The 19835-nt window shown below is 50.5% G+C and overlaps 1 protein-coding gene across 1 annotated transcript in view; it reads left to right on the forward strand.

The window, feature by feature from the left end:
* The window catches only part of ap3b2 (adaptor related protein complex 3 subunit beta 2), a 121204-nt gene that overhangs the window by 43759 nt on the left and 57610 nt on the right, over positions 1-19835 (forward strand). The window contains exons 4-9 of the mRNA XM_072492601.1: positions 881-976; positions 3980-4140; positions 7877-7943; positions 10281-10463; positions 12528-12704; positions 16262-16359. Coding sequence (XP_072348702.1) covers positions 881-976; positions 3980-4140; positions 7877-7943; positions 10281-10463; positions 12528-12704; positions 16262-16359 — 782 coding nt within the window. The remainder of the gene's footprint in view (positions 1-880; positions 977-3979; positions 4141-7876; positions 7944-10280; positions 10464-12527; positions 12705-16261; positions 16360-19835) is intronic.

Raw genomic sequence — 19835 nt, forward strand, 5'->3', positions numbered from 1 at the left:
GGTACAGATTAGCCATGCGACACGAGGGCCTGAATGGCCTCCTCCTGTTCCTGCGTTGCACCAGGGTCGGCTGGGTCCTTGAATTGAATGAACTCTCACAACCTGGGGTTAACGGGTTACTCTCTGAAAGGAACAATTACTGCAGGATTAACTCGATTGTGGGAGCGCCAGCACTGAGGAAGGTCTGCCACCTCGCGACAACCAGAGGAACCTGGCGGTTGCTGGTGGTTCATATCCCAAGTGTAAAGTGAGCAAAAACAAAAGCCCTCTGTCAGCTTAATCAAATCTACATTTCAGGTGTCAGTACTAATTAACTGACTCGATGCAGGCTAAAGCTGAGGGAGCTGGATTTAAAAATCTGTTGCCCTTGGCATTGCTCTTTTTTTTGGGGGGGGGGTTCCCCGGCCCTGGGTCCTCGGTGCCGTGAGGCAGCAGTGCTAACCATTACGCCACCGCGTCTCCCCTTCCCTTGGCACTTCCATTTGGCTACCCATGGGCAGCACGGTAGCACAGTGGTTAGCACTGTTGCTTCGCAGCTCCAGGGTCCCAGGTTCGATTCCCAGCTTGGGTCACTGTCTGTGTGGAGTCGGCACGTTCTCCCCGTGTCTGCGTGGGTTTCCTCCGGGTGCTCCGGTTCCCTCCCACAAGTCCCGAAAGACGTGCTTGTTGGGTGATTGGCACATTCTGAATTCTTCCTCCGTGTACCCGAACAGGCGCCGGATTGTGGCGACTAGGGGGTTTTCACAGTAACTTCATTGCAGTGTTAACTTAAGCCTACTTGTGACAATACAGATTATTATTATTATTATTTCTTGACCGCCCTTTTGTCGGCTCAGTGCCTGATGTTTGATCCTGTCTCGCTCTCTGTCTGTCTTTGCAGGTGAAGAAATTGGTTTACGTTTACCTGGTTCGATATGCGGAAGAGCAGCAAGATCTGGCTCTACTTTCAATTAGCACCTTCCAGAGAGGATTAAAGGTTATTAGTGTCAATGCTTTGGGTGACTTATTATCTAATGGGCCCCAGAGACTGTCCGTCTCCCCTTGTCTTGCAGCTCTCTGTGGTTATTTCTATTGATTTGCTGCATGCAAGTACGATCTATAAGAACAACAGAACAGAGTTGCTCTGGAGGGGAATAATGACTCGAGTAATTATTGCCTCGTCCATGAGTTACATGGTTTACAGGTCAACTGGTTTGAACTAATTATCCCCCCCCCCCCTCCCCTCCCCTCTCTCCTGCAGGTAAGCTGCATGTGCCGCTCCTTGCACTTTGCTGTGATCTTGTCTCTGTTGCTGGTTTCCCTTCATTTCGATGAAAGAGGCGGAATCCATCTCCCAAATTGGGAGATGCATGAATCAGAAGGGGGTTTGGCAGAAAGAGGTTGTGGTTTTGGCTGCATCGGGGGTGACCGTGTTCATTTCCGAGCACCTACCGTCTGGAATGCGGGAACAAATTGCTGCGGACCCTGGAATCTGAAACAAGAACGGAGGACGCTGGGGAAAAAAAACTCAGCAGCAGTCTGTAAGTAGAGTAGTAGGAAGTCTTACAACACCAGGTTAAAGTCCAACAGGTTTGTTTCGATGGCACTAGCTTTCGGAGCGCTGCTCCTTCCTCGGGTGATTGAAGAAGTATGTCATACCTCTTCATTCACCCGAGGAAGGAGCAGCGCTCCGAAAGCTAGTGACATCGAAACAAACCTGTTGGACTTTAACCTGGTGTTGTAAGACTTCTTACTGTGCTCACCCCAGTCCAACGCTGGCATCTCCACATCACCTGTAAGGAGAGAGGGAGAAGGCAGAGTTAATGTTTGGAGGCCTTTGGCTCTTCGCAGAACTGAAGAGAGAGCAAATGTGTTAGACAATAAAGTGTAGCTGGGAGAGATTGCAACAACCTTTAAGAACAAAAGTGCAGGGAGGGGGAGGGGGCTTTTGCATTAATGCAACACATGTATAAGATATTTTTAAAAAGGGGGTTTAGATGGAGGAGAAAGGTCACAGTCTAAAGTTGTTGAACTCAATGTTGAGTCCTGAGGGCTGTATCGTGGCCAATCGGAAGATGAGGTGCCACTCCCCTGGTTTGTGTTGCGCTTCCCTGGGGCACTGCAGCAGGCCAAGGACGGGCATGTGAAATGAAATGAAATGAAAATCGCTTATTGCCACAAGTAGGCTTCAAATGAAGTTACTGTGAAAAGCCCCTAGTCGCCACATTCCGGCGCCTGTTCGGGGAGGCTGGCACGGCTGGTATGTGGGCATGAGAGCAAGGGGCTGAGTTAAAATGGCGCCCAACGTGAAGGTTGGAGCCCAACATGCTCGCGGACTAAGCAAAGGTGTTCGTCAAAGCGGTCACCCAGTCTGCATTTCATCTCCCCAATGATATCTGTCTGGAATGATATCCTGGATTTGGAGGAGTCACAGATCCACTGGAACGATGTTGAGAGTTAAATTATGAGATGTTGGATGGACTAGACTTGTATTCCCTTGAGTATAGAAGATAAGGAGTGATCCCATTGAGGGGTAAAGATGATAAAAAAAGAGTTGAGACGGTTGATGGAGGTTGTGTTACATTCACTCAGGGAGTCCGAGTTACTTTGGCAACATGAGTTTTTATATGTACGTTGCAGTCTGGAGCCATGGATAGTGATGGTCGAGGCTCCAATGTTGTTTCCATTACACAGCCGATCAGGAACCTCTCCCACCTTTGCCGCCTGCCATGGCCGTGCATGGGAAGGATTTCCAAATTGATACCCAAGGGTGGGATTGTCCAACCCTTCCCACCGTCCAGATCTTCCGATCCCGACGACGACGACCTCCTGTGGCAGGTTTACCAGCGGAGAGCATGATGAATGGCCACTGCCTTTGGCAGGAACGGAAGATCCCGTTGGCGGCCAATAGGAACCCACCCCCCCAAGCCGCCGCCACCCCTCACGGGAAGGGCCATGGAAAATCCCGGCCAACCTGCTTGACCACGTTACGAATGCACCTCCCTTTGTCATCATGTCGTAGAGGGAGGCCTCCGGCAAGCTAGAGAGAGAGAAGCGATTTACTCTGGTTGGGGGCAGGTTGGGCTATGAGGGAGTGGAGTCCATTACAAGGGGCATCATCTTAAAATTGGAGCGAGGCTGTTGCCCACATAAAAGGTAATAGAAACCTGATATTCTCTCTTTCGAACCCCCCCCCCCCAAAAACAACAACTGTTGAGACTCGGGGTCAATTGAGTTTGTGACGTGAGTTCTCAATGGTAATTTTTAGTGTTTTCAGTGATCAGTTGGAGTGAATGGGACCCACCCATGTCTTACTGTCAGGAGGTTAGTCAGACGGTACAGCAGTGGGCATCGGTGTTGGCCGTGGGTAGGGGGGCCAAGGATAGTGGGGCAGCGGGAGATGGGAATGTTTTTTTTTATACCCAATTATTTTTTTCCATTCAAGGGGTAATTTTTTGGGTTGTGGGGGTGAAACCCACGCAGACACGGGAGAATGTGCAAACTCCACACAGACAGTGACCCGGGGCCGGGATTCGAACCTGGACCTCGGCGCCATAGGGCCAGTGATAACCACTGCACCACCGTGCTGCCCTGGGAGATGGGAATGTGGATGGCATATTTTTAAGGTATATATTTAAAAAAATAGATTTAGAGTGACCAATTCTTTATTTTTCCAATTAAGGGGCAATTTAGCATGGCCAATCCACCAACCCTGCACATCTTTGGGTTGTGGGGGTGAGACCCACGCAAACGCGGGGAGAATGTGCAAACTCCACACGGACAGTGACCCGGGGACGGGATCGGACCTCGGCACCGCGAGGCAGCAGTGCTAACCACCGTGCCTCTTTGGCCAATGCAGGATGGTATTTGAGTTTGCAGGAGGGAGGACTGATGGTGTATCATTGGCGAGGACCGGCAAACGCTTGACCAAGGGTGGAAGGGAGTGATGGGACCAGCCTCCAGGTTGATGTTTGGCTGACGTTTTTCCCTGTGTTTTTAGGACCCGAACCAGCTGATTCGAGCCAGCGCCCTCCGCGTGCTCTCCAGCATCCGCGTCACCATCATTGTCCCCATTATGATGCTGGCGATTAAGGAGGCTGCATCTGACATGTCGCCTTACGTCAGGAAAACCGCCGCTCACGCTATCCCAAAGCTCTACAGGTAACTCCTCCCCTCCGACCTCTCCCACTTCGAGGAATCGAAACGTCCCGAGTGCCGTTTATGTTTTTTTTTTTCACAACCTGTCTGTTCAATCAATACGAAAATGTGCAGTGTGTTTAAAATGTTAGAGTTCTGAGCCGACCAGCAACAGGGAGAGGCTGAATTCCGAAGGATCGGGCCTGGTTATAAACGGCGTTAATCGTTTTCTGTCCAACACTGGGCTGGTTGAGAGACTTGAACTTTGACGAGAAGGAAAGAGTTAGCGTCACCTTAGCATCTCGCGCCACCTCGGAATGTTCCAATCCGCTTTGTAGCCGATGAGTCACTTTTGAGGTGTCGCCACGATCTTACCGGAGGTGAATAGGCAACCAGTTTGTGCACAGCAAGCTCCCACAAACAGCAATGAGATGAAGGGCCAGACCATCAGCGTCAGTGACACCAGAGAGAACGTCTCGCTCTCCCTCAAAATAGTTTCAATTTTCAATTCTCTTCCCGTACCTAATGATGCATGAGGGCAAACTTTAATCTGTTTCCATACGATCATAAGACATAGGAGCAGAATTAGGCCACTCGGCCCATCGAGTCTGCTCCGCCATTCAATCATGGCTGATATTTTCTCATCCCCATTCTCCTGCCTTCTCCCCATAACCCCTGATCTCCTTATTAATCAAGAACCTATCTAGCTCTGTCTTAAAGACACTCAGTGATTTGGCCTCCACAGCCTTCTGCGGCAAAGAGTTCCACAGATTCACCACCCTCTGGCTGAAGAAATTCCTCCTCATCTCAGTTTTAAAGGATCGTCCCTTTAGTCTGAGATTGTGACCTCTGGTTCTAGTTTTTCCTACAAGTGGAAACATCCTCTCCACGTCCACTCTATCCAGGCCTCTCAGTATCTGTAAGTTTCAATGAGATCCCTCCTCATCCTTCTAAACTCCACAAGTACAGACCCAGAGCCCTTAACCGCTCCTTATGTGACAAGCTAGTCTAGTTATAGCTAGCTATTCCTGGAACATGTCGCCAGGGTCTTATTAATAATCTTCATTAACCTGGGCAGCACAGTGGCTCAGTGGTTAGCCCTGGGACTACAGCACTGGTTCAAATCCCGGACCTGGGTCACTGTCCGTGTGGAGTTTGCACATTCTCCCCATGTTTGCGTGGGTTTCGCCCCACAGACCAAACCTGTGCAGGCTAGGTGGATTGGCCACGCTAAATTGCTCCTTAATTGGAAAAAATGAATTGGGTACTCTAAATTTGTTTAAAAATAAAATAATAATCATTAACACTGCAATTAAGTTACTGTGAATATATTGGTGTGTTTGGAAGGATTTTGCAGGTTGACGCACTCAAACATGTTTGGCCGAGTCATGAACCCTTAGCCATCAAGTCCTGGGGTGGGACTTGAACCCGGAACCTCTGGCTCAGAGGCAGGGGCGCTACCCTGCTGTGGCACAGGACCTTCTCCTCGTCACAATGGGGCAGCACGGTAGCACAAGTGGCTAGCACTGTGACTTCACAGCGCCAGGGTCCCAGGTTCGATTCCCTGCTGGGCCACTGTCTGTGCGGAGTCTGCACGTTCTCCCCGTGTCTGCGTGGGTTTCCTCCGGGTGCTCCGGTTTCCTCCCACAGTCCAAAGACGTGCAGGTTAGGTGGATTGGCCATGATTCAATTGCCCTTAGTGACCAAAAAGGTTAGGAGGGGTTGTTGGGTTGCGGGAATGGGGTGGAAGTGGGGGCTTAAGTGGGTGGTGCAGACTCGATGGGCCGAATGGCCTCCTTCTGCACTGTATGTTCTATGTTATGACAATAATGCCCGGGATCGTTTCCTATCGAGGTCTGGAGGGCTGGCGGAGTCTCTGTGCGGGGTAGCATGGTAGCATTGTGGATAGCACAATTGCTTCACAGCTCCAGGGTCCCAGGTTCGATTCCGGCTTGGGTCACTGTCTGTGCGGAGTCTGCACATCCTCCCCGTGTGTGCATGGGTTTCCTCCGGGTGCTCCGGTTTCCTCCCACAGTCCAAAGATGTGCAGGTTAGGTGGATTGGCCGTGATAAATTGCCCTTAGTGTCCAAAATTGCCCTTAGTGTTGGGTGGGGTTACTGGGTTCTGGGATAGGGTGGAGGTGTTGACCTTGGGTAGGGTGCTCTTTCCAAGAGCCGGTGCAGACTCGATGGCTGAATGGCCTCCTTCTGCACTGTAAATTCTATGATATGATAAACTGGGCCCTGCACTGGAGTGTCAGCCTGGATTTTGCATTTAGCTCCCTGGAATAACTCCAGCCAAATTGTTTTCCATTTTAATCTGTAAGTCTCAGGAAACAGAAAGCAACTTTTGTGTCAGTGGTGAGTGGTGAGATTTGTTGTTTAATTTTGGACGTGCAGGTAGCATTGGCGAGGGCACATACAAAATAGAAGCAGAAGTAGGCCATTCGGCCCCCTCGCACCTGCTCCGCCATTCAATACGATCATGGCTGATCCCCCCCCCCCCCCCCACCCCGATAATGCTTGTTCGGCAAAGGGATCAATCTACCTTCACCTCAGAAATATTCAGTAACGCCCGCCTCCACCGCCTTCCGAGGCAGAGAGTTCCAGACTCGCTCAACCCTCAGAGAGAAAAACATATCTCCGCATTTCGTCTTAAAATGGTGACCCCTAACTTTCAAACTTGTGCCCCCTAGTTCTGGACTCGCCCGCAAGAGGGAATATCCTTTCCACGTCCACAAATTGTTCCCATTCTGAGCTTCCCCAAGAAGAGGCAAAAGTTTCTAACTGAGCCTGCCGGCCCACTTCAGAAGGCAACCACGGGGAGTGGGGCTGGAGTTACATGTAGGCCAGACAGGAATTTTCTTTTTCATATGTGTCACCCTACCCAAAATGCCCTCGAATTTGCGAGACTATTGCCAAGGACAGTTAAGAGTCCAGGTCCATTGTCATATGTGGGCCAGACCATGTAACGTTGGCAGATTTCCTTCCCTAAAGGTGGGCTTTTACGACATAGTTTCATGGTTAACTATTACTACGACTGGCTTTATATTCCAGATTGTATTAATTGAATTTGAATTCCACCAAGTGCTGTGGTGGGATTTGAACCCTTGTCCCCAGAGCTTAGTCTGGGCCTTGGGATTATCAGTGACACTACCTCTGCACCACCACCTCCACCATTTCCTCCCGAGAGGCCAACAATGAACCAGTTGGGTTTTTAAACCATGCACCCCGTTCCTCGGTGACACTTTTCTGCTGACATCTCATTTACCATCAAATCCAGTTTCCCTGAAGCGACGATCTCTGGGTTCGTCATCCAGTCCTGTGCCACAGTAGTGACACTGACGTTACCCAAGAGCAGGTGTTGTGTGTGCGGACCTGTCACTCTGACCCGACCGGGAGTGTGTGTGTGTGTGTGTGTGTGTGTGTGTGTGTGCTGGGTGTGGGGAGCTTCACTCGGCGGCAGTCAATTTGAGGAAACCGTGGGCATGCTGCCCGCCGTATGCCCATGCCTGTGGCACTGGGCCGGATGCCACATCCGCTGGCGAGATAACCCCCCGCCTCTCCCCATTTTGTCAAGGGCTTCCCGGAACCTTCACCATCAGCACTGCTCACAAAGACCTTCCCATTTGACCTCTTTGTCACGATCGGTCCTTGAGTTGAGCAGAGGCTGGGCCACAGGATTGTCTCGGTTCTGTATCTAGTTGACCCTGACTTCTTGCTCTTCTCCCTCTCTCTCTCCCCCTCCCTCTCATTTCAGTTTGGACCAGGATCAGAAAGACCAGCTGATCGAGGTGATTGAGAAGCTGCTGGCCGATAAAACGACGGTACGCTCATGGCGCCGAGGTCCCAGGTTCGATCCCAGCTCTGGGTCACTGTCCGTGTGGAGTTTGCACATTCTCCCCGTGTTTGCGTGGGTTTCGCCCCCACAACCCAAAAGATGTGCAGGCTAGGTGGATTGGCCACGATAAATTGCCCCTTAATTGGAAAAAATGAATTGGGTACTCTAAATTTCTTTTTTAAAAAACAACGATGGTAAGGAGCTCCGAGAAACCCAGAACCCCCCCCACACTCTTTGCCGGAGCAGCGTGCAAACAGCGACAGAACCAGAAGATTCCACTGCCACCACAAAAGATGCCGTGCGGGGGTGGTGGCAGGTCCCGCCCCCCCATGTCTGGTTGATATTTGGTTATTTGGAGCTTGAGCCTGCCGAGGGAAAAACAACCTGAAACTTGACATTCGTTCTTCCGACAGATTCTAAAACTTTCATATTCTCCTGTAACATTCACTCTATCCACATCTGGAACCACAGTCCCCCAGAACATTCACTGTCCTTAATACTGGTTCTGGTCTCCTTCCTAAAGATGGGGCATACATGCATTGCAACAAATTCAGAGGAAGTTCTCTAGGCTGGTTCCTGGGATGAACTATAAGTTTTGGGGTGGGAGATATAGGAGGGATGTCCGAGGTAGGTTCTTTACTCAAGAGAGTGGTTAGGGTGTGGAATGGACTGCCTGCTGTGATAGTGGAGTCGGACACTTTAGGAACTTTCAAGCGGTTATTGGATAGGCACATGGAGCACACCGGAATGACAGGGAGTGGGATAGCTTGATCTTGATTTCGGACAATGCTCGGCACAACATCGAGGGCCGAAGGGCCTGTTCTGTGCTGTACGGTTCTATGTTCTAAGAGGTTGTCTTATGAGGAACGATTGAGCAGATGGGGGGGTTATACTCATGAGAGTTTGGAAGAATGGGAGGTGATCTTACTGAGCGTATAAAGGTTCTGAGGGGGCTCAACAGGGTAGATGCTGAGAGGATGTCCCACCACTCTGCCACAAGGGAATCTAGAACTAAGCCCAGTTTTGGAGCAAGGGGGAGACGGAGATGAGGAGGAAAAACCTTCTCTCAGAGGATGGTGGAACTTTGCAATTCCCTACCCCAGAGAGCTGTGGAGTTGGGACATTGACTATATTCAAGGCTGAGATTAGATAGATTTTCGGGCAACAAAGGGCCACCAGGAAAGTGGAGTTAAGGCCACAATCTGATCGTGAACCCAGGGAATGGCAGAACCGGCTGGAGGGGCCGAATGGCCTACTTGCCCCTATTTCGTATGGGCTTCTGAATCTACCCATCTTCCCTTATTGCGGAGCGCCATCATCTTATCAATGTAAAGAATGGTTGTCATGGTGCTGAACGATTAATCCAGAGAGCTCCAGCTCCGCCCTCTTCACGGCAGGAAAAGAGTTTGAATTCAGTTGTAAAACAAAATTCTGGAAATAATAAGTTGGACTCAGTGAAACGTGAGCAGGCAGCTGCCGTTTACATAGATACATAGAAGATAGGAGCAGGAGGAGGCCTTTTGGCCCTTCGAGCCTGCTCCGCCATTCATCACCATCATGGCTGATCATCCAACTCAATAGCCTAATCCTGCTTTCTCCCCATAGCCTTTGATCCCATTCTCCCCAAGTGCTATATCCAGCCGCCTCTTGAATATATTCAATGTTTTAGCATCAACTACTTCCTGTGGTAATGAATTCCACAGGCCCACCACTCTTTGTGTGGAGAAGTATCTCCTTATCTCTGTCCGAAATGGTTTACCCTGAATCCTCAGGCTGTGACCCCTGGTTCTGGACACACCTATCATTGGTAACATCTTCCCTGCATCTACCCTGTCTAGTCCTGTTAGAATTTTATAAGTCTCTACGAGATCCCCCCCTCATTTTTCTGAACTCCAGCGAGAACAATTCCAACCTAGCCAATCTCTCCTCATATGACAGTCCCACCATCCCTGGAATCAGTCTGGTAAACCTTTGCTGCACTCCCTTGAGAGCAAGACCATCCTTCCTCAGAGAAGGAGACCAAAACTGCACACAATATTCTATGTTTAAAACTCCAAGCGGCCCTCCTAGTGTCCCTTAGGGGAGGAAACTTGCCGTCCTCACACAGTCTGGCTTAAATGTGGCTCCAGGCCCACATCGATGGTTGGCACGGTAACCGTCTGCGACACGACCTCTGCAAGTTCCTCAACTGAATCAGTCTGTCTTGCTGCATCTCGGAATGGGAAATAAATGCCAAGTTTGCCAACGACGCCCACACTGGCAAGGGTTACAACTGACTGCTCACGCCGTATTGAATTTCTTCTGTCTGTCTGCCTGTACGCAGTTGGTCGCCGGGAGCGTGGTGATGGCCTTCGAAGAGGTTTGCCCCGAGAGGATCGACCTGATTCACAAGAACTATCGCAAGCTCTGCAACCTCCTGATTGATGTGGAGGAGTGGGGGCAGGTTGTTATCATCAACATGCTCACACGCTACGCACGGACCCAGTTCCTCAACCCGAACCACAACGTAAGTGCTCCGTGCCCCCTCTTCCCAGACTGTTAAACAGTTCTTAAAAAAATAATAAAGGTCTTTGAGCTGACTTTCCCATCTACTTCTAAACTTTCAATTAAGCAAAACCCACACACACAGGTCAAATGCCACTTATTAATAAAGTTCACACTCTGCGGATTTATTCACAAAGTCCTTGGGAGAGAAGCTTTCAGAAGTCAGTCTGAGAAACACCTCCTTTGCTCAGAACCCAGAGCAGAACTCTTTTAAAAAAAGAAAGAAACTTAAAAACAACAGACACAGGGCAGGGCTGAAAATGAAACTAAAAACAGACCCAGTCCCTTCCATGAGTGACTTAACAGCTTGCCTCGCTGTTAACCCCTTAATCACAGCTTTAACAGACTGGATACCTTAAACTAGTAATTTACTAACATGACTGCAACAGACACATAATACAAATATATACATTCATCACACATCCCTAATTGCCCTCGAGAAGGTGGTGGTGAGCTGCCTTCCTGAACCGCTGCAGTCCATGTGGTGTAGGTACACCCATTGTGCTGTTAGGGAGGGAGTGTCAGGATTTTTACCCAGCAACAGTGAAGGAGCGGCGATATATTTCCAAGTCTGGATGGTGTGTGCCTTGGAGGGGAACTTCCAGGTGGTGGTGTTCCCTGTGCCTGCTGCCATTGCCCTTCTAGACGGTAGCGGTTCAGAAGGTTTTGGGGAAACCAGCACCAATACACTTTGCTCGCTGTTTTGGAGAAGCTAATTTCCGACGCAACTAATTGCACAGAAAGAGTTGACGTCACCCAACTGGTCTGTGTCGATGGTCCACATGAACCTCTTCCCAGCTCGCTTCATCTCACTATCACTCACTATTCTGCTTTATGTTATTATCAATTTTTATTTAAGTGCACCCATCTTCAGTTACACCAGCCGTTCTTTGCAGTGGTGCATTCCACGTTTTCAGAATTGTTGCCAGTATCCTAACTCGCACCAAGCCCTCTCCCGCCTCCGCTCGCTGTCCTCCTGGTCTGACAGTGCCTCAAATGCAAATTTCCCATCCCTGTTTTCAAATCCCTCCACAGCCTCCCCCTCCCTACCTCTGTAGGCTCCTACAGGCCCACAGCCCTCTGATACCGGCCTTCCTCTAATCAAATTAAGGGATTTAACACCGTTTCCAATTCCTCCGCCTGCTGTGCCAGAAAGGCCTTAGGCCGTGACCATTCCTCGTGGCGTTTTTATGGTGGCTGCCCCAATCTTTAGTGTGTCCCGCGGTACGTGGCCCGAGGCCTGGGAACGTGCCAGTCTGCAACACCTTTGCACTGGAAGACCAAACAGCGAACAGCCCGTGGAGCGTCTTCCTTGTGTTCCACAGAGACACTAACATCGGAGGCTTTTTGAAATATTCAGTCATGGGGCATGGGCGTTGCCGGCTAGGCCAGCATTAATTGCCCATCCCTAATTGCCCTTGAGAAGGTGGCTGTGGCTCAGTCTCATACTTTGTTTTATTCCTCTGTGAAGTGTCTTGGGGCTACCTTCAAGACTCTGTATGAATTCAAGATGTGCTCATAGCCATGTTGATTCAGGCATGGTGGCGCAGTGGTTAACACTGCTGTCTCACAGCGCCAGGTCCCATGTTCAATTCTGGCCTTGGGTGACTATCTGTGGGGACTCTGCACGTTCTCCCCGTGTCTGCGTGGGTTTCCTCCGGGTGCTCCGGTTTCCTCCCACAGTCCAAAGATGTGCAGGTTAGGTGGATTGGCCGTGATAAATTGCCTCTTAGTGTCCAAAGGTTAGGTGGGGTTACGGGCATAAGGCGGGGGGGGGGGGGGGGGATTGGTCCTAGATAGGGTGCTCTTTTGAAAGGACGGTGTAGACTCAATGGGCCAAATGGCTTCCTTCGGCACTGTAGGGATTGCATGAATTCTGTGATCACGTGGGGAAACTGGACTTTGTAAATCATTGCAGAACACTTTCAATTATTTGCAAAGTTTATCAGTTGATCACACCACTTCCTGTTGTATTGTTTTCCTTCATCAATGACGATGCTTTTTGTTCCCTGGTCAATGTGCACAGGAGTCTCTATTGGAGGAAAACCCGGATAAAACCTTTTATGGATCTGACGACGAGGAATCCAAGCAGGAGGAAATGGACACAGCCCTGCTTCCGAAACGGAAACCATACGTGATGGACCCTGACCATCGTCTGCTGCTTCGCAACACGAAACCGCTTCTCCAAAGTCGGAACGCTGCGGTATGTTGCAAACCACCTTCCCATTCCCAGTGACAATGCCCCATATCTGAGAGGTGGGATTGTGGCGGTAATGTGGACTGGTGCCAGGACGCCGCAAACGTGTCAGGGGATGGGCAGAATACAACTCCACATTCTCAACACTTTTCTGGGACTTTGGAGACTGATGGTCCATCCACTGTTAGCACAAGGGCTGCTGCCATTGTCTCCAAGTGTGAATACCCTGTGCCTCCTTCCCAGTAACACAATCTGGACCTCCCCTTATAATCGTAAATCCCCCCCCCCCTCCCGATCCCCATCACCATCCCAATCTGAAACAACCTCAGTACCAGGTGACCATGGAGATGGATGCACCCAGTCGGAGACGGAGTGTGGGGGTCGATCTTTAGTTGAGCAGTTCTTAATAGTGGAGATAGTTTTCTGGGGGGGAAGGGAGGAGATCCAATGTATTGTGGGTTCCTCAGTGTTTTGGTGAGACGAGGGGGGAATCCATTATCTTGTGGGTCCCTCAATAATTTAGAGAGAAGCAGATGGATATCCAATACTCTATTGACCCTCAGTGATTGTAAGAAATGGGGAGATCCATTATCCTGTAGATCCCTCAGTGTCTGGGTGAAGATGGGATGATCTATCATCCTGTAGATCCTCAGTGTCTACGTGAGGATGAGATGATCCATTATTCTGTAGATCCCTCAGTGTTTGGGTAAGGAGGGGGAGATCCATTATCCTGTAGATCCCTCAGTATCTGGGTGACGATGAGGAGAACCATTATCCTGTAGATCTCATAGTGTCTGGGTGAGGAAGGGGAGATCCATTATCCTGTATATCCCTCAGTGCCTGGGTGAGGAGGGGGAGATCCATTATCCTGTAGATCCCTCAGTGTCTGGGTGAGGAGAGGGAGATCCATTATCCTGTAGATCCCTCAGTGTCTGGCTGAGGAGGAGGAGATCCATTATTCTGTAGATCCCCCAGTGTCTGGATGAGGAGGGAAGAACCATTATCCTGTAGATCCCTCAGTGCCTGGGTTAGGAGGGGGAGATCCATTATCCTGTAGATCCCTCCATGTCGGGCTGAGGAGGGGGAGATCCATTTCCTGTAGATCCCTCTGTGTCTGGGTGAGGAGGTGGAGATCCATTATCCTGTAGGGTGTCTGGGTGCGGAGGGGGAGATCCATTATCCTGTAGATCCCTCAGTGTCTGGGTGAGGAAGGGGTGATCGATTATCCTGTAGATCCCTCAGTGCCTGGGTGAGGATGGTGAGATCCATTATCCTGTGAATCCCTCAGTGTCTGGATGAGGAGGGGGAGATCCATTATCCTGTAGATCCCTCGGTGTCTGGGCGAGGAAGTGGAGATCCATTACCCTGTAGATCCCTCAGTGCCTGTGTGAGGAGTGGGAGATCCTTTATCCTGTAGATCCCTGTGCCTGAGTGAGGATGGAGTGATCCATTATCCTGTGGATCCCTCAGTGTCAGGATGAGGAGGGGGAGATCCATTATCCTGTAGACCCCTCCACGCCTGGGTGAGGGCGGAGTGATCCATTATCCTGTAGATCCCTCAGTGCCTGGGCGAGGAGGGGGAGATCCATTATCCAGTAGATCCCTAAGTGTCTGGGTAAGGACGGGGAGATCCATTATCCTGTAGATCCATCCATGTCTGGGTGAGGGCGGAGTGATCCATTATCCTGTAGATCCCTCAGTGCCTGTGTGAGGAGTGGGAGATCCTTTATCCTGTAGATCCCTGTGCCTGGGTGAGGATGGAGTGATCCATTATCCTGTGGATCCCTCAGTGTCAGGATGAGGAGGGGGAGATCCATTATCCTGTAGACCCCTCCACGTCTGGGTGAGGGCGGAGTGATCCATTATCCTGTAGTTCCCTCAGTGCCAGGGTAAGGATGGGGAGATCCATTATCCTGTAGATCCCTCCACGTCTGGGTGAGGGCGGAGTGATCCATTATCCTGTAGATCCCTCAGTGCCTGGGCGAGGAGGGGGAGATCCATTATCCTGTAGATCCCTAAGTGTCTGGGTAAGGACGGGGAGATCCATTATCCTGTAGATCCCTCCACGTCTGGGTGAGGGCGGAGTGATCCATTATCCTGTAGATCCCTCAGTGCCAATGTAAGGATGGGGAGATCCATTATCCTGTAGATCCCTCAGTGCCTGGGTAAGGAGAGGGAGATCCATTATCCTGTGGACCCCTCAGTATCTGGATGATGATGATGAGGAGATCCATTATCCTGTAGATCCCCCAGTGTCTGGGTAAGGAGGGGGAGATCCATTATCATGTAGATCCCTCAGTGTCTGGGTGAGGAGGGGGAGATCCATTATCCTGTAGATCCCTCAGTGCCTGGGTGAGGAGAGGGAGATCCATTATCCTGTAGATCCCTGTGTCTGGGTGAGGAGGCGAGATCCATTATCCTGTAGATCCCTCAGTGTCTGGGTGAGGATGGAGTGATCTATAATCGTGTAGATCCCTCAGTGTCTGGATGAGGAGGGGAGATCCATTATCCATGTAGTTCCCTCGGTGTCTAAGTGATGAGGGGGAGATCCATTATCCTGTAGATCCCTTGGTGTCTGGGTGAAGAGAGGGAGATCCATTATCCTGTAGATCCCTCAGTGTCTGGGTGAGGAGGGGAGATCCATTATCCTGTAGATCCCTGTGTCTGGGTGAGGAGAGGGAGATCCATTATCCTGTGCATCCCTCAGTGTCTGGGTGAGGATAGGGAGATCAATTATCATCTAGATCCCTCCGTGTCTGGATGAGGAGAGGGAGATCCTTTGTCCTGTATATCCCTCAGTGTCTGGGTGAGGAGGGGGAGATCCATTATCCTGTAGATCCCTCAGTGTCTGGGTGAGGAGGGGGAGATCCATTATCCTATCTCTCCCTCAGTGTCTGGATGAGGAGAGGGAGATCCTTTGTCCTGTATATCCCTCAGTGTCTGGGTGAGAAGGGGGGGATCCATTATCCTGAAGATCCCTCTGTCTGGGTGAGGAGGGGGAGATCCATTATCCTGTAGATCCCTCAGTGTCTGGGTGAGGAGAGGGAGATCCTTTGTCCTGTAGATCCCTCAGTGTCTGGGTGAGGAGGGGGGAGATCCATTATCCTGTAGATCCCTCAGTGTCTGGGTGAGGAGAGGGAGATCCTTTGTCCTGTAGATCCCTCAGTATGTGGATGAAGATGGAGAGATCCATTATCCTGTGGATCCCTCCTGGTGACCGAGGTTTGGCTGCTGGGTGGTGAAATATCCCTTTGTGGATGGGTGTGGTACCCTTCTGGTCGTGGGTAGGTGAGGGGAGGGGGGGGGGGTCGGCAGTTTGTCTTGAAGGGAAGGTAATGAGGATGAAAGATAACTGCGATTCCTGTTGGATTCAGAAAAGCATTAGCTTCAATGACATTGAAAGCGAAGGCCGCCAGTTGGGATAATGAATAGATATATAAATAAACGCGTCAATCCATCCCACATCGATGCCACTTTTCACCTTTGTCTGCACCTTTCTTGGCTCCGTTGTTGGCAGCGACGTGGGTTCCCCCACTCAGTCGTCTCGCTCCCTTTTCTCTCAGGTGGTGATGGCCGTGGCACAGCTTTACTTCCACCTGGCTCCGAAGGCAGAGGTCGGAGTCATCGCCAAGGCCCTTGTTCGCCTGCTCCGCAGCCACAGGTAAGCCGCACCTCTCCAGCGACATCAACGGAATTGGGCTTTGTTTCCCCCCCCCTCACCTCTCCGGTAAAGAGGGGGTGGAATTTCCACCTCTGGGGTTCCATCAACCAATTTTCACGGATGAGCAATGGGCTGGGGGCGATGGGGGTGTGCAGCGCGCAGTTGCTCCTGGTCGAACAGCTCCCTGAATGCTTTAAAGATGGAAATGTCGTCCAGGGAGTGGAGTGACCAATGGCGGACACCGAGAAGCACTCTGAGTCTCAGATTGCGATGGGGGAGGGCTGCAAGGCGGGTGAACCAGAGTGAAAGTGGTCATTGTTTCTCTCCGCTTTGGACGACAAGAAAATTGGTTTTCCGTTCTGGTTCCGTGTTAAATCTACGCCATGTGTGTTGGAAGCATCAAAATGCATTTGTCGAGTGACGATTGGGGGAGTAACCACAGAGACACAGGCACAGGTCGATAACCTTCATCTATCCTAAATGAAGAAATTAATAGATTTTCTCATTTGTTTTGGCGCCCCATTGGGGGACTGTTGGTGTCCAACCTTATACTCACGACAGCTTGACATCCCAGTACGGGAGTGTAGTGGTAACGTCATTGGGCTAGTCGCCCTGGTCAGTGCCCTGCGTTCACATCCCACCACGGCATTTAATTCAATTGATAATATAATTCAATTTTTAATTCGAAAGAACTTGGGGAATAAAAAGCTAACGTCTAATGGTGACCATGACAAGGGGGCTGGTTTAGCTCAGTTGGCTAGACAGATGGTTCGTGATGCAGAACGAGGCCAGCAGCGCGGGTTCAATTCCCATACCAGCTGAGGTTATTCATGAAGGGGGATGAATTGAGGCCCATGACCTCAATCAGATCACTTGTCTCTTTTCCTTCCCTAGTCTGGCCTACACGTGACTCCAGAGCCACAGCAATGTGATTGATTCTAAACTGCCCTTTGAAGCAAGTCACTCAGCTCCAGGGCAATTAGGGATGGGTAACAAATGCTGACCTTGCCACAATGCCCACACCTCATGAAAGAATAAAGAGACCACTGTTATTGGACGAGGCTTTTCAGAACCCCAAAATGTATCATAGAGTTCAACCAACCTCTCCCTTTAATGGATTTGTTGCTTTTTCGAGCACATGGCTTTTCCCCTAGGTGTGGGATTACAATTATGGACACGTGGGTTTTTAAACACAAAACACTGTTTATTCCATGAACTCAACTTAACATCTTAAATAAACATTGGATCCCTTAACACCCCTTACTTCAAAGATAACTCAGAAAATATTGCAACAGTAAATAATTCCTTAAAATGTTCCTTCAAACTTCCAAGAGACCTAACACCTTTAAACAGTATCACATCAGGTTAAAGGATATATATATTTTCTGTAGAATGGCAGAGACTATCGCAAACTGGCTTTCTACTTTTAAACTGCTCTCAGGAAAACCAGCCAAGCACTTTTTAGCTGCTCTCAGCAAAACCAAACTGCAAAAGTTGCAGCTCTCTGGAAACACAGACACTGCTTTTAAACTGAAACTAAAAACCTGCAAAATGGCTGACCTGAGCTGAGCTCCACCCACTCTATGACATCACTGTTTTCTTAAAGGTACATTGCTTAAACATCCAGTTCTTAAAGGCACTCTCGCACGCATTCTCCCTCTGTACAGGGAAGCCCTGTTCCGTCGTCCTTGCATGCAATGCAGTGGATGCAGTGGAACAACATGTCAGCCAATCTTGTGCTCCTTCGTTGCCAAGTATGTTTTAAAAAATATATATATTTATTAAAGTTTTTTAACAAAACAATTTTTTCCCCTTACAAACAATAAACCCACCCCCCCCCCGTAACAAAATAACACAAAATTGCCCTGAGCAAGGTATATACATGGTAAGATGATATATTTACAGAGCTTTATACACTGGCTCTCGCCCATTCGTGCCAGTTTCCCCCACCCTCCATGTTATCCCCCGCTCATCCGTCCCCTCAAGCAATCTCTCGTTCCCCCCTACACCCCCCCCCTCCCCCCAGGGTTGCTGCTGCTGCTGACCGACCTTCCTCTAACGCTTCGCGAGGTAGTCTAGGAACGGTTGCCACCGCCTGTAGAACCCCTGCGCAGACCCCCTTAAGGCAAACTTAATCCTCTCCAACTTTATGAACCCAGCCATGTCGTTTGTCCAGGCCTCCACGCTAGGGGGCTTCGCCTCCTTCCACATTAGCAAGATCCTTCACTGGGCTACCAGGGACGCAAAGGCCAAAATGCCGGCCTCTTTCGCCTCCTGCACGCCCGGCTCGTCCACTACTCCGAATATTGCTAGTCCCCAGCTTGGCTTGACCCGGACTTTCACCACCTGAGATATTGCTCCCGCCACTTCAGTGCCGGACATGTCCAGAACATGTGGACATGGTTCGCCGGGCTCCCTGAACATCTTCCGCATCTGTCCTCTACCCCAAAGAACCTACTCAACCTCGCCCCCGTCAGGTGCGCTCTGTAAACCACCTTAAATTGTATCAGGCTGAGCCTGGCACATGAGGAGGAGGAATTAACCCTACCCAGGGCATCAGCCCACAAACCTTCCTCAATCTCCTCTCCCAGCTCCTCCTCCCATTTACCCTTCAACTCTTCTGCTAGCGCTCCCCCCTCTTCTTTCATCTCTTGGTGTATTGCCGAAACCTTGCCCTCCCCGACCCATACACCCGAGATCACCCTGTCTTGAATTTCCTGTGTCGGGAGCAGCGGGAATTCCCTGACCTGTCGCCTCACAAAAGCCCTCCCCTGCATATATCTGAATGCATTTCCCGGGGGTAGCTCAAACTTCTCCAGTTTCCCTAGGCTCGCAAATGTCCTGTCGATGAACAGGTCCCCCATTCTTCTAATCCCCGCCCGGTGCCAGCCGTGGAACCCCCCCGTCCATCTTCCCCAGGACAAACCGGTGGTTACCCCTGCTCGGGGACCACACCGAGGCTCCCACTGCACCCCTATGCCGTCTCCACTGGCCCCAGATCCTTAACGTTGCCGCCACCACCGGGCTTGTGGTGTACTTTGATGGCGAGAGCAGCAGCGGTGCCATCACCAGCGCCCCCAAGCTCGTTCCTTTGCAGGATGCCATCTCCATCCTCTTCCATGCCGCCCCCTCTCCCTCCATAACCCACTTACGGATCATTGCCACGTTTGCTGCCCAGTAGTAGCTCCCTAGGTTTGGCAGCGCCAGCCCTCCTCGGTCCCTACTGCGTTCCAGGAACCCTCTCCTTACCCTCGGGGTTTTGTTCGCCCACACAAACCCCATAATACTCCTACCTACTCTCTTAAAAAAAGCCCTTGGTGATCACGATGGGGAGGCACTGGAACACAAACAAAAACCTCGGAAGGACCACCATTTTTACCGACTGCACTCTACCCGCCAACGAGAGCGGCAACATGTCCCATCTTTTGAAGTCCACCTCCATTTGGTCCACCAACCTCGTCAGATTCAATTTGTGT

This window comes from Scyliorhinus torazame, chromosome 30 (genome assembly GCF_047496885.1).
Source record: "Scyliorhinus torazame isolate Kashiwa2021f chromosome 30, sScyTor2.1, whole genome shotgun sequence".
NCBI lineage: Eukaryota > Metazoa > Chordata > Chondrichthyes > Carcharhiniformes > Scyliorhinidae > Scyliorhinus > Scyliorhinus torazame.